This window comes from Colletotrichum jinshuiense, chromosome 2, assembly GCF_051148585.1.
Source record: "Colletotrichum jinshuiense chromosome 2, complete sequence".
Lineage (NCBI taxonomy): Eukaryota > Fungi > Ascomycota > Sordariomycetes > Glomerellales > Glomerellaceae > Colletotrichum > Colletotrichum jinshuiense.
The window spans coordinates 4,699,519-4,714,222 of NC_139309.1; the positions used below are offsets into that span (position 1 = coordinate 4,699,519).

The 14,704-nt window shown below is 54.3% G+C and overlaps 4 protein-coding genes across 4 annotated transcripts; all 4 read left to right on the top strand.

Moving 5' to 3' along the window:
- Positions 1-4,878: 4,878 nt before the first annotated feature.
- On the top strand, positions 4,879-6,905 carry EsH8_II_001229 (uncharacterized protein; the record flags this gene model as incomplete). The annotated part of the gene is made up of 3 exons (XM_083264527.1): positions 4,879-6,359; positions 6,443-6,517; positions 6,578-6,905. The coding sequence occupies 3 exons, from the start codon at positions 4,879-4,881 to the stop codon at positions 6,903-6,905; spliced, it is 1,884 nt and encodes a 627-aa protein (XP_083121849.1).
- Positions 6,906-8,412: 1,507 nt separating this feature from the next.
- On the top strand, positions 8,413-9,475 carry EsH8_II_001230 (MBL fold metallo-hydrolase; the record flags this gene model as incomplete). Its single annotated transcript, XM_083264528.1, has 2 exons — positions 8,413-8,781; positions 8,855-9,475. 2 exons carry the CDS (start codon positions 8,413-8,415, stop codon positions 9,473-9,475), a joined length of 990 nt encoding a protein of 329 aa, XP_083121850.1.
- A 1,263-nt stretch (positions 9,476-10,738) lies between these two features.
- Positions 10,739-11,513, top strand: EsH8_II_001231 (uncharacterized protein; the record flags this gene model as incomplete). The annotated part of the gene is made up of 3 exons (XM_083264529.1): positions 10,739-10,900; positions 10,985-11,318; positions 11,371-11,513. 3 exons carry the CDS (start codon positions 10,739-10,741, stop codon positions 11,511-11,513), a joined length of 639 nt encoding a protein of 212 aa, XP_083121851.1.
- A 1,092-nt stretch (positions 11,514-12,605) lies between these two features.
- Positions 12,606-14,239, top strand: EsH8_II_001232 (uncharacterized protein; the record flags this gene model as incomplete). The annotated part of the gene is made up of 5 exons (XM_083264530.1): positions 12,606-12,749; positions 12,803-13,064; positions 13,211-13,306; positions 13,370-13,761; positions 13,811-14,239. The coding sequence occupies 5 exons, from the start codon at positions 12,606-12,608 to the stop codon at positions 14,237-14,239; spliced, it is 1,323 nt and encodes a 440-aa protein (XP_083121852.1).
- Positions 14,240-14,704: the final 465 nt, after the last annotated feature.

A 14,704-nucleotide genomic window follows, 5' to 3' on the forward strand; every position in this document is an offset into this window, starting at 1 on the left:
CAATGGAGAGCTGTAAGAGCAGCCGAACCAGGGGGGGAGGAGGTCAAAGATCGGGAGGTTGCGCTGCGTGTAATTGGGGTGCATCCAAAGCCGGGAGAGTCAAGAGGGTTGGATTGGGGACTGATTGGGCTTGGACGCGATGGTTGGAGGGCGGAGGGCGCTGTGATGTGCGCGCAGTAAAGGCCGACTACAGGGATCAAGATTGAGTGAGAGTGGAGCCGATGCCTTCAGGGACCAGGCGAGGAGACGAATTGGTGGTGCTGGTGTTGGAGCTGGTGTTGTTGGTTGAAGGAAAAGCAAAGAATGCAAGTGTCATCAGGTGAGTTGGGTATGTGATGTGTAATGCGATGTGTATGTGTATGTGTGATGGCTCACGGAGGCAATGACAAAAAATGTGACGGTCAGAAGTACCGATGCGGGTGAGGTCTGAGTGAGTACCTATGGTCTGAGTGAATGAGGTCTGAGTGAGTGAGATCTGAGGGAGTGAGGTCTGAGGCTGAGGGAGCTTGCAAGCTTGAGAGCAGAGCTTGGGGCCGGAGGAATGACAGAGCTGGCGCCATTGGCCATTAGCCATGTGCATGACCAGTGTATTCTGTAGTGTCCATAGCATTCGCGCGATGCAATTAGCTAGATTAGCTGCCGTTGAAGGGGAGGCGGGAAGACATCGTCCGAGCCAGACCAATTGGCCCCGGATTGGCCAGGGAAGGGGGTCGACACACATCGGACAAAGCCAATTGCATTTTTTTTTTGCTTTTTGCCAATTATTCGGCGCGTTGTTTCTTCTCTCATAGCTTCTCGTCCCCTCCAGCACCAATGCGGCCGAACTGGCTTACTCTCACCCTTGCTCTCACACTCACTCTCACTCTTACTCGTCCAAACCTCGGCCAATGAGCCCGGGGACAGATTCCCTCCACCAACCCTCCCACCAACCGGGTGCGCCTCTCTCGTCTGTAGTGTCTGAACAGCTTTTTGCCCTTGGTGTACTTAGCGCGCCGCCGGTCCAGGAACAGGAATAGATAGCATCGAGCGGGGGGGCCGTCATTCCTGTTAGTGTCGTCTCATCACACCATTCTGCGCCAGCGGCCAGCTCTAATGCTCGGACGGCGTGCCCTTCCGCAGCTGTCAGATCCTTCGCCCCCTCAGTCCGGTCGTCGTCGCTGTGACTCTATGAAACCCTATTTCCAATATTGCATTCCTCGCCCTCGTTTACGGCGCGGGTGCGCGTACGCATTGAGGGAATCATCGACCAGGTGAGATCATAGCGCAGAGAGCTACACGCATCTAGCTGCCCCCTAGCTTGCGCGCTATCACCCATTACTTTTGGCCCGAGCTCCCTCCTCCAGCCGTCGAACACATTATCGACTACAAATATGTATCCGTAGGTACTCTGGGCCCTGAGCCCTGAGCCCTGGGCCCTCTGTTGTGCGCCCATTCGGCACGCTTGTGCATGCACCATGCAGGAGGCGCAGGACTGCCGCTCTGCGGGTGACGTCCTACGCCCTCCTCCTCCGAACTCCCATCCCTACCTCTGCACCCTCTTCTCGCGATGCCCAATCAGAAATCGTTCCAGTGTGATGGGAGCAGGGGTCCTCCCCCGTCGCCGGCTGCAGGTCGACTCTGCCGTGCACCTCCAAGGGGGCGCCATCACATCTCAAAAGGGGGGTAGTGAGGTGAAGAGGAGGGGGGGGCTGTCCCCCTCTGTCTCCCTCTGAGGAAGGGAGACAAGAGATATTTGCTTTTGAGGCCGCTTCGCTCCGGGGAGGCTGGTATTGACAGCTTTCGATGACAAAAGAGAGAGACAGAGACCGAGAGCGCAGAAGCGCCACGGCCGTATGTGATTATCCGTCATCATCAGAGACACACATTGGCCGCAGTCGTTCCCTCCCCCCTCCCTCTCTCATTATTGCCGTCATGGCGCAGAACCTGCCGCTGCCCGTCCCCGTCCATGGATGTAACCCGCCGTCAATCATTGGCACTTTGTGCTGATATTGGCAGATATCCTGTCTCTCGTCAGGGGCAAGAGTTGCAAGGCCGGACAGAATCATAGCGACACAGAGCTGTCCTCAGCCGCCAGCTTTCCCGAATCCATGCCGCTTCCCTGTGCTGCCCATCACAATCATCCAAGACACCGCCGTCGAGCTCATCGAACGATGCCCGCGTCTCCGGAGCTTCTAGGCCACCCTCCCTCCTGCACGGTGCTCGTTTTCGTGTCTCTGTTCTTTGAACTGTCTTGGATTCTCGCAGCACGAAAATGAACAGGGCCCCCAAACGGGCCAACACCAAAACCAAAAGACTTTGGGCAGCGCCAACCACCCGCCATCACCCCATCTCGCCCAAACCCGCCGAACGACGGGTCTCATCCCCGGCTGCTCCAAGGCCCCATGGCCGCCCGCCCGCCCGCGAGAAAAAGAGCCAAAATAGCGTTTCCCGGAATCTGGTTAACGTTCCGCTGCGGTGGATCCCCCTTTCCCCTTTCCATGTTCTATCAAAGGGCTGTGTGGTTTGGTTTCCCTGCTTTTCCGCCATCTCTTTTGTTTCTCCTTAGACGAAACCTGTTCTGCCTCCCCCCTCCACGCCGATCGAGCAATGACGGGTGGGCGCGTGGGTTGAGTTGGTCCGTCCCGTCGCGTTTCGTCATGACTCAATCGCCGTGCGACGCGCGCACCAAAAGGAAAAGCACCGGCGACGCCGGCGGGAAACACGGCCAGCTTCTGGAGAGCGACGCCGCGATGTGACCAAAGATTGTCGCGCACTGCATCAATGTAACATCAGCGACGCGTTCCATCCCAGAACGCAAGCCCACACGGGTCCCTCAGCTCGCCCGTCGCTTTGCCTCCCTTCACGTCGGCGTCTTTCGCCCGCAGCGGAATGCGCCCTGTATGTTTCGTTTCACGGATCCCTCGTGGCCTGGCCGATGGCCGTTAAACTTCTCAATCAAGGGGAAATGTCTCACCCCCCAGAGCTGACCAGAAAAAGAATTCCTCAAGCCCGGCACGGGGTCAACAACCGCCGCCGCTTTACCTAACCGGCCGGCCATTGGAATCCCTGCTGCAGGCCACGCTGCTGCCGATGTGCCCGGGGTACGCGGGGGAACGCGAACGCGACGCCAGGTGCCCCTCCAATCTTGCTGTTGCGCTGTGTTGGGCCTCACACTGACCCCGGACGACTCAGACACCCGGCATTCATCAGTCTTTGAGGCCTGGGTGGGATGTGTCGGGCATCAACAGAGTGCGCATCTACCTTTTTGTTCCGAGGTGGGAATATCAGTTGGGCGCTGCGCAATTGAGCGGGATCGACGAGGAGCTTGGTAAAACCCCACTCGTCCTCGGAGCTCATGCAAGCACTTAACTCCACCACTCAACTTAAACCACCGCCAAGGATCTCGTCAGTTCTTAGCGGTCCCTCGTTCGTGATATGGAGACTTGTTTTCTCTTGTTTGCACCCCAGGTCCAAGTGTAGCCGGTCTAGACGCATGCGATCTCCGGCACCTGCATCCATCAATTGCATGCAAGCCATTACACTACTCATGTGAACTCATGGCTGGCCAATACTAGATCGGACTCTCATCTCTGCAAGGCTGCCTCGTAAATGACTCCGTGTCCTTGGGCAATTTTGCTCACTGAAGCTCCCAGTCGACGCCGCATCCCAATTTCAACATGAGGAAAGCGGTACCAGTTGTCTCCCAACGGGTTCCCCTGGACCGCATAGTATCTAGTTGCATGAGTGAGCGAACTAGGTGGTTGACATCCTCGCCTCCAAGATGCACAGCATGCTGCCTATTGCTCAGGTCATGACGAACCAGCTTGGTTCACTGCAAAGCTCCTCCTGCCGACAACGACAAGAAGGCTCTCCACGCTTCTTACTCGATGCCTTTTGTCCGTGTCTACCTCCAGCCGATCACTGAGGTGTCTCAATAGATAGTGATGTTTCTAGTCCTTTGAAAGTGACGGAGTGAGTATTGACGCCGGCAAAGCCATCCCGTCCCACCGTCAAAGAGTTCAATGGCTCAGTTAAAACATCACCGTTTGGATATTGAGTGACATAGAAGGTGGTCACCAGCTGTTCTGCGCGCCCTGATCTTGGGGAAACCAATGGGGATGAACGGCCTTTAGATGAATCCGGATCTTCGTCTGTTGCGACCTATTTCGCAAGGGCGTTATGCTGACACCATTGATACCTGCTAACGAGGCCTGGTGCTGCATCTCATGAGTTGCCACGGCTCGAGATATAAAAGTTTATACGTTAAAAGGGAAAACCGCGAAACACTAGATTTTCCCCAACCGTCCAATCAAGTTTCTAGGTGAGCTACTATCACGTACCAACTTGCCTGGCCATCGGCTCGGCTCAAACACGTCAAGTTCCGATGTCTCTAACGCTGCTGAGCCGGTGACAATCGAACCAGGGTTGGGCTTCATTGGCACCCCCGCGATGCCTAGATATCACCCATGATGGGATGATCCAGCAGTCCAACATCTCGGAAGACCACCACAACTAGCAATATGACAGTATCTCGAGATTCACAACTGCGAGCTCATTCAAGATTGGAACATTAGCAAAGAGAACCCCGCCCCGCCCAAACTCAAAACCTCGTCCTTCGGAGGCGCCGTCACTCTGCGCTCTGCTCACCAGATGAATCCGAAACAACCCAAAATCCAATCTGTCCCTCCCCCCCTCCCCCATGTCGCGAGTTTCCGTTTCATCACATCGAGCTCTTCTCAAAATGACAAGCTTCGGCAACTCTGCCCACCTGCCCTGCCAGCTTCGCCCAGCCGACGACCTCCCCAACCGCACAGCTCCCGAGCAGCAGTTCCCGCCCGCCCGCCCGCCCGACCAAAGCAGAAGCGGACATCTGAACAATGCCATACTGAAATTCCCCCAATGCCGCCGTCCTTCACAAACACCACCGTCTCCCCGCCGGCCGCCGCGCTTGCCGACCCGCCGGGCGGCACGCGGGCGAGGAAGCGGCGCATCAACTTCGCCTGCAACTACTGCCGCAACCGCAAGACGCGCTGCGACGAGCAGAAGCCCTCGTGCCGCGCCTGCATCGCCGCCGGCATCGAGTGCGTCACCACCGACCGCCGCCGCCCCGGCATCGAGGTCCAGCGCCGCGAGACCAAGCGCCGCTGGTCCCGCGCCTCGTCGTCGTCCCTGACCCATTCCGCGACCACGAACCGCTCGCCGCACTCGCCCCCGTCCCGGGACGCCGAGAGCCACGGCCCGGCGGGCGCCAAAGCGAAGAGGTCGCCGTCAACGGACGGCCTCGGCAGTGGCGTCAGGTCCCTGGCCGACTCGGCGACGGGGCCGATGGGTCCCATCTCGGTCATCCGCGAGGACCGCGAGGACGAGGAGCCCTCGGCCTGCCGGCCCAAAGGCAAGTACCAAGGGAAGCTGCCCGTGGTGAGGCCAAGCCGCGGCAGCAACTCGGTCGAGATCCTCGGCGACTGGCTGGACCTCGCGGCCCGGCGGCTCAACATCCAGCAAAGACGCGGCCTGCCGCCGGCCGCGGCATACCCCGCATCCCATCCCATCCACGCCGTCCTGTCGGCGGAGCCCTGCCCCTTTCCGCCAAGGCAGACGGCGCACCTGCTTGCTCCCCGCTATCTCGATGGCGTCAACCTCGTGTATCCGCTGGTCAACCGAGACCGGTTCATGGAGGACCTCGACCTGGCACTGGAGCTAGGCCCGGTGGCCTTCGCCGAGGCGCGGGGGATAGCCGCCCTGGCGACGGTGTACCTGATCCTGGCCGTAGGCTTCGCGTCGGAATCTCTGTCGGGGGTGACGGTGGACGCGAGGCGCTACATCGCATACTGCAAAACGCTCCTGGGCCACCTCGTCATCGACAACAACGTCGAGACCGTGAGGGCAGTGGTGCTGCTGGCGCTGTGCCTGCACTGCTACGACGACTGCGCCGGGGCCTGGAACACGCTCGGCGTCGGCGTGTCGATGGCGACGTCGCTGCGCCTGCACAGGCCTCGCACCTGCCGCAACCGCTCCAAGAAGCAGGATTTCGTCGACGACGAAGAGCGGAGGGTGTTCTGGCTGGGCATCTACTCGTTTGAGAAGATCCTGGCCTTCGAGATGGGCCACATGTCCTCCATCAACGACGAGGAGTGCTACCCGCCGCGGGTTGAGATGCCGGCGGGCGACGGGACGTCGTCCAGAGACAAGGCGTTTGCTGTGACCGTCGACCTTGCCAGGATTCTCAGCGACATTGGCCGAAAGGCGGTCATTGTGAGCAGGAAGGAGGACGGCATCCGAGTTGGCAATTTGAAGAGCATCATTGCTGAAAAGGTCCAGACGACGGGGGAGTCGCAGTTACTGCTCACGAGATGGGGCGAATCGGTGCCCGACGAACTCAGGTATGGCCCGTAGCATCAAAGTCTCGGTAACCAGTCATGGTTGTTGAAACTTTCGTCATGAAGCTGACAGCATACTACACCAGGCCAATATCGGACATCCTGATCGGCTCCCGGATATGCCCTTTTGCGTCGTTCATATCCACGCACTACAACAACGCGTAAGTGGCTCCTTTGGGTCTCGCATGCCGGGTCTCTGTTAAACCTCGAATCTCTCACAGCATCGTTATTCTCTCGCGGAACAGCCTCCTGATCAGCGAAGAAGCCATCAGCTCCGGCGCCAACATCATTGCCAAGGGCAAGCCGTGGGACTACATAATGCGGAACGGGCAGTCCCTCGCAGCCAATGCTGCGCGGAAGATTCTCAGAATCGTCGTCGAGGCGGTGGACTCCAGGTCCAACACGGTAGTCCCGAACCTGCTAGCGCCGCTCCACGCCCTGTGCACGCTAGCAATCCATGTCGTCACGCACGCGGAATCTCGCATTTCGACGATGGACCTGCAGGTAAGCCACGACGGGCGCTTCGTGTTCGGGTTTCCACTAACATGACTTAATTTCTCAAGCTGATTAAAACTTCTTCTGATTCGATGAAAGAAATATACATGAGACTCCGGGGGGATGGCCTGTTGGATCTCTTGTTCCAAAAGCTTGATGCCCTTGTGCAGAGAGGAATGCAGCCTCCAGAGCACACAAACGGCCAACATGTAAATGATATATCTCCATTGACCACAAAACCGGAACCCAGTCAGTGGCAGCAGTCAGGGGAAGTACTGCATCAAAACGGGGTAGCAGCCAACTGGGCGGACAATGGGGGAAATCGGCCTGGACAGACAAACTACCACCATCCCGTGGTACCTTTCTTCAACAACGAGCATGATATTCCCCTCGGGGATGATTTTGGCGTTGACACATTCAGTTCTGCAATGTCCCTGACAGGGGATGATTGGTCCCCGGGTATGTCTGACGGCATAGGGTGGGATTGGGCGTGTTTCTCTCATCTTTTGCCAGAGCAGTTCCAGCCGCAATGAACTCGACTCCAAGACCCTGCCATATTATTACAAAACTTATACATAGAATAATTTAAATCACTATTACAGACTTTTGCAACATAGTACAGAATATCCGCTAGCAAAGATGTGCCTGCCTGCTGGGGAGGCCGGCCGCTGATCAGCGACCACGATGCCAGCCAATAACCCACCAACACCCAAACCATTAAAGGCGCAAAAAAGGCAAAAGAAATTCGACGTGGGCCTGATTCGAACAGACGCTCCCGAGGGAACCAGATTTCAAGTCTGGCGCATTAGACCACTCTGCCACCACGCCTTGGGAGATGTGAAGGTGGGGCCACTCAATACCTTGAGGACGACCGACGGGGCCCCTGACGTCGTTAGAGGAAGGAGCCAAGTTGAAGCAGTACGGGGTGGAAGGAGGAAGAGCGTCTCTCGGAAAGGAGCATTTTGCTTCCGGGCTGATTACCGGATGGAAATAACGGAAGTTGTCTCTCAATGTCAGCCCCCCCGGGCCCGGTGTGGACCAAGCGGAGAACAGAACCGGAGCCCAGTCGGGGAAGCAATCATCACGATGGGAGATTCCTTGCAACGGTGTGGGTCTGGAAGAGATTTCTAGCTCTTGGCCAATTATTATCATAGTTTTTGGTTTCCCTTTAGCTTTGGTCTTAGGCGTCCTTAGTCATGGGCAGTTGATTATCAACTGCCACTTGGCTGGTGCCACGCTGTGGGCCTTTGGGTGGGCGTAGAAGCTGGCTGTTAGCCCATTAATTGAATAGTGATCACGACGGCAACATTATGGTTCCGTTCAGTAACCACTGGGTCCTAGCAACAATAATCATACAGCATGACGATTCACTACAGATTCGGAAGCAAAATATTGATCGGCAGCCGTAGGATTTTGTTTATACATATATCAACGGTTTTCAAATTCCATAGACGATGAAGCTGGAATTTCTTTCCTACACGACACTCAGACACTTCAGTAATAACATCCGCCAACTCGAAAAGACCTTTCGATCAAGACATTTCACAAAACTCGTCTCAAGATGCGGAGCAACACCCCCCTAATTGCCGTCACTTTGGCTCTCATTCACCGAGCAGTTGCGTCATGCGCCTGCAACTTGAAGGTTGAGAACTTTGTCAACCAGGATCCCTCGCTGGATATGGTTTCGTCCCTGATTATCGGGTCTGAGGCCGCCGTCATTATTGACCTGCCCCTCGCAGTGCAGCAGGCCAACCTGTTGGCCGACTGGGTCAAGAACACGACGGACAAGCCTCTCGTTGCCGCTTTTACAACCCATTCTCACCCTGACCACTACCTCAGTGGCCGCACGTTCCTGGACCACTTCCCCGAGGCCAAACATTACGCAACGGCTGAAGCCGCGGCATGGATCGAAAACGAGGCCCGGAACAAGGTCAGCACATCCTCCGCCGCTTTGTATTCTTACTTTCATTCTTTTACAAGATGCTAACTCCTATGCAATCTAGACCGAGTTCTGGTCCGCAGCTTTTGGAGAGGGAGTCATCGCCTCGACCCCGGCTATACCTACCCCGTACAACCACTCGTTCTTCACACTCCCCGGAGACGAGGCGTGCCCCGTCGAGATTCTCAAAACCATCGGAGGCGACACCATTGATGAGTCCATGTTCTGGATTCCGTCCAGCAAGACCCTGATCGCCGGAGATATCGTCTACAGCCACCAGATGCACGCCTGGCTCGCCGACCTCCTCACCCCCGCCCTCACAGAATCGTGGCTCTCGTCGCTCGACCTCATTTCCAAGCTCCAACCCCAGAGAGTCATTCCGGGCCACGCACTGTCGACAGACACCTTTGGCGCCAGCACGGAAGTCATCCACACCCGCGACTACGTCACCTTCTTCCAGCAGAACATCGAAGCCAAGGGCGCCGACTTTTATACGCCTGCGCAGATCTCGACCCTGATTGACAATGCCTTCCCCGGTCTTCTGAACCTGACTTCGTCTACCACGTCAAGCACGCTCCTGAACATCACGTCGGAGAACTTCGGCAAGGGAGGCAAGAGGCAGATTCACTACCTCGACCTGCTCGCCTTCAACGAAACCAAGGCTCTGGACAGCTGGCAGCTGTAGGGAGCAACTGTTCCGAAATATGATGTGACGTAAGAGCGGGACAGCAATTGCGCTGCTTTAATCCCGGCTTGTGCCGTGTCATTCAAAATATATATATATTGACTGGGTTGTGGCTGAGTTTGGCTTGTAATCGGCATTTGTAGGCCGCACCCGGCGTTATTTGAACATGGTGTTGTGTGGTCTTTCTTGGGATATTGCCCTGTGTCCCTCCTCGGCAAATTAAACGAGCTAGGAGATTGATTCTCGGCATTGTGAATAATAGATATACTCAAGGGTCGTATTAGTTGAGTGTAAAGAATAAAGATAAACACAATACTAGATACTCAGTGATGAACATCGGAGCGTGACTTATAAGTCAGATGACACAGAAGACCAAGACGGACGAAAGCGTCTTGATCTTTTTTACGTGTGGCTTTTTTAACAGGTACGGTATCTATTCAAGCCACGCTTCATTTTGGCAAGTATTTTGTGAAAACTTCCAATCAAATGCTACTAGGTTCAATGCTTTTTGGGGCGAAGCTGGGCCTTCATTGAGTGGTTCATTCCTCTCACCACTATAGAACTTCGCTACCCCAATTGCCTATGACGACTACGCGAACCGCACGAGAACGAGAACGATTGTTTCTGGACGCCTCTCATGTGAAGTTTGGCAGCGATCAGCCTCGTTCTCGTTCTCGTAGTCGGGTGGGTCTGTGGCTCAGCATGGGCTCTCTGGATAGCTCCACCTCGGGATAGAGCCAAACGATCCCATGCCCGTCATCTAAGTCCACGGGGGGTAATTGACCAACGATATTGGAACGATTTGATATCCTAAATACTCAAGCTAAATGTAGAAAGTTTACAATGGTATAAAGATCTTGCAGCAACCCGTACTTGCTGTGTTTTTGTTCCGACTGCATCCCACTGTCGCTTCATCTTTCAACAATCAACCACACCTAAACTCCTATCTATTCTTCTCGTCTGCAATTGACCAAGTTTATCGACTTCAAAATGCACATCTCTTTGTCGCTAGTTCTAGGAGCGGTTTCGGCCGTTCAGGCTTTCCCTCACTTCGCCAACTTCGCCAACTCGGACCATGACCATGGATTCCCTCCTTTGGGACAGAAGGCCAAAGGAGGAAAAAACGGAAAAGACCGTTTGAAGCCGAACCATTTTATCTGGAAGGCACCTGGGCCCAATGATCGTAAGAAAGCTCTTAAAACTCGTGTGTGGCCAAACCGGAACTGACATGGAACCAAACAAGAGCGCGCTCCGTGCCCTGTCATGAACACGCTTTGCAACCACGGCTTTGTTCCCCATGACGGCCGAAACATCACTCTCGACAAGCTCACCAAAGGCCTTAAGGATGCGATCAACATTGCACCAGCCCGCGCTCTCAACATTTTTGAAACGGCTCTATCGACCAATCCCATTCCTAATGCAACGGTAAGCAGCCTGCTTCTCTGGGCCATCGCACATGCCCAGTCAATACTACCATGAGCCCCGTCACTAACAATGTTGATACTCTAGTTCTTTGACATGAAGATGCTGCACACCCACAACATCATCGAGCACGATGGCAGCCTTTCCCGTCGCGATGCCGTTTTCGACCCGACGAACCGCTTCGACGAAGGCACCTTCAACAACTTCGTGAGCTACTTCGGAGAGGAACAGGCCATCAACACCTCTATCATCGCCAACGCCCGAGCCAGACAAGCCCTTGACATGAGCAAAATCAACCCCAGCTTCTCGATTACACAAGGCCAGGTCCCAGTCATTGTCGGCGAAAATGCAATGCTGTTGGCCATCTTCGGTCACCCGGAAAACCCAGTGGCAAACAGGTCGTACCTGGAGTACTTCTTTCGTAGGTTGTTTCTTCAAATTTCTCCTGCGGATAGACAGCTGACGGTTTGTAGGGAACGAGCGGCTGCCAGTTGAGATTGGCTGGGTTCCTGTTGATACCCCTATTGACACTACCCTGGCACAAATTGTCAAGGATATCATCAGTCAGAGCCCATCTGACGTACCCTTAACTTTCACTCCCCAGAAACTTTCCTAGAGACCTATCCCAGAATCGGACACTATCTAATTAATTGCATTCTGGACGGAGGTCTTGGCTAGTCCTTAATGCCCAAGACGGTGGTTTAGGGAGCCTCAAAACTGGGCCACGTGTGCCCATTGACGCTGTTCTTAGTATTCTCAGATGACATAAATCGTTGGATCAAGGATAAAGCAAGATGGAATATCAAACTACTATACTTAAACCTTCAAATTGATGTCAAGTGATTTTCTGGCCGTGTTGACGTGTTTGCTTGCTTAGATAATTGGTTTTGTATCACAATGTCAGATAGCAACGCAAGGATTTATCAAACCTGTTACTTGAAGAATCAGAACGCGTCCTTCTGAAACTAGCATGTGTAGCCGAAGAATCCTGCACCGTTACTCGCCACGTAACCTCGGTAGATTTCTCAACGGCTCGCCGACGCCTACTGGCGTTTACACCAATACAACAGTAAGCCCCTACCCGATATCCGTACATAGATAAGACGTTATAAAGACTGTATTTCTGACGTACATGTTTCCGTTGACAGGGGCAAGGATTGTTATCCGTATCAGACATGGTTGACAGTTCAGTTCCTCGTTCAAAGAGGAAGTCGTCGGCGACGGCTTGATATTATTGGTGGGAGTGCCCGTTAATATCCCCACTTCCCCGGACTTCTCTCTGCGGGATCCAAGGCGATTAATTGACGGCACCAAGCCAATCTTTCCGCGCGGAACAACTTCGTATCGCTATCCTGCCAATTGGAACCTGCTTTTTGATTACTTCTCACCTTTCGGCCTACATTTTGAAGCCAGCGAGACCATCATCATCGAGCTTTGGCTGCTCTTATATCTTTCGCAAAAACGGACCAATCCGCTCCGATACCGGCGGCGGATTTTCTTTGACTCCATCAGGTCCCATTACGAAATGGTGTCAATAGGCGCACCCCAGCGAGGCCGAGAGAATTTTCATCTCTTGGCAAATCAAGTCGCCTAAATGCGCGGCCGCCAGGGGTGTTGCGAGTATAATAGACAGTTCGACCCCCTTCCTGGCCTCCTCCGTTAAGCCCCTCTTTGGCCTGATCGATTTGCTACTTCTGTGGCGGGCACCATGTCGGAAGCATCAAAGACTAAGCAAGAGTCTTCTGGACTTGGCCGGGCGCCCTCCAATGTTAGTCAAGGCGTCGAAGACAATACTATTGCCCATGATGCCGTTTTTGGCGAGATCACGGCAGATGGGCCCAACTACCGCAACGTGCGTAACCTCACCGTGCCAGGGCCGAAGACCCTTTCGCTGACATTTCCAAGGTTGGCTGGCTCGGAACATCGATCCTGATGATGAAGACCCAGATTGGCCTCGGCGTCCTGTCCATCCCATCCGTGTTTGACACCCTTGGAATTGTGCCGGGAGTCATTATCCTCTGCGTCGTAGGCGGCATCACCACCTGGTCGGACTTCATGGTCGGCATTTTCAAGCTTCGCCACCCCCATGTCTACGGCATTGATGATGCCGGATTTCTGATGTTCGGCCCCATTGGTCGTGAGATCCTGGGTGCCGGATTTTGCCTTTGTGAGTCTTAGTCCTGGATTCGGGAGATGCAGTATTTTAATGCCTTCAAGTCTTCACCTTTACGTCTGGGTCCGCTATGTTGAGTATATCCATTGCTCTGAATGCTCTGTCCATGCATGCCACCTGTACAGCTGTGTTTGTGGCAGTCGCCGCCATCATCGGGTTCGGGTTTTCCAGTTTGCGAACACTAGGACGTATTAGTTGGCTGGCATGGATCGGTGTTGCGAGTATTGTGATTGCTGGTAAGTATATCTCTGGTCCTACCTCCGAGTAATCCTCATGCCAGGATCTAACACGCTTCGTAGTTTTCACAGTAACCATCGCCGTGGGTCTCCAAGACCGCCCCGCCGCCGCGCCGCAGGGAGTGCCGTGGAAGTCGGATTATAAAATTATCGGCAATCCGACATTCACCGAGGCCATCGCCGCCATCTCTTCTCTCGTCTTCTCGTATGCCGGGACCCCTGCTTTCTTCTCCATCGCGGCTGAGATGCGTGACCCGCAATACTACACCCGGTCCCTCGTACTTTGCCAGACTGTTGTCACTACCGTGTATATTACAGTGGGCGTGGTCGTCTACTACTACTGCGGCTCCTACGTTTCGTCGCCTGCCCTTGGTTCTGCGGGCCCCCTTGTCAAGAAGGTCGCCTACGGACTTGGTCTCCCCGGGCTGATTGTATCGGCGGCCGTTTTACTACATGTAGGAGATCACCTTTATCTGCAAAAAATAATGGTGAATTCTAACCCAGTCCCAGCTGCCCAGCAAGCACGTCTTCATCCGTATCATGAGAGGCTCGAAGCACCTGACTGCAAACACTTTCACTCACTGGGCAACGTGGATTGGCTGTACGTTCAGCGTCGCCCTTGTAGCGTACCTTGTTGCCAGCGGTATTCCGGTATTCAACAGCCTGATCTCTCTTATCGGCGCCCTTTTGGGCACATTGATATCGTTCCAGCCGATGGGCTGTATGTGGTTGTACGACAACTGGAACAAGGGCAGGCAGAGCCCTACCACGAGGTGGTATCTTATGGTTGCATGGAGCTCTTTTGTCATCTTGTCCGGTTCATTTCTCATGGTGGCCGGTACTTACAGCGCTGTCGTGAGCATTATCGACGATTACAACGGATCTGGGGGGTCAGCGGCTTGGTCATGCGCTGACAATTCCAACTCTACGTAATGCTGTATTTACATGAACTGCCAGTCGATACATACCAGGATGAGCGAGATTTGGCGCGGTACCGCCACAGGCAAATGTCTTCGTGGTAAAGCAAATGGATTAACTTGGGATGGCTGCTAAAAGTGCCGCCGTTGAATAAACGTGCTGTCCAGGTTCATCTGATCTATGGGAAAATATGACATGAGTGCTCATTTTACGGATTAACAGCCATTTATAACATAAACGCCGTTCGTACCCAAAGCCATTTGCTCGCTTTAAATTCTGTTGTGTTCCAATGCCTGGCCTAATGCCCTCCTGTAATCGTCAACTATACCTGCCTCGAAATCATTAACTAATATTTGCTTTTTATTTTATTTAAATCACGTGTATTGGTCAAGCTAATCGGGATCGTTATCGTATTTCCGACGCTTTACGCGGTCTTGGCAAGTATCACTTATCGCTATGATTCGCTAGCAACGCGATGCT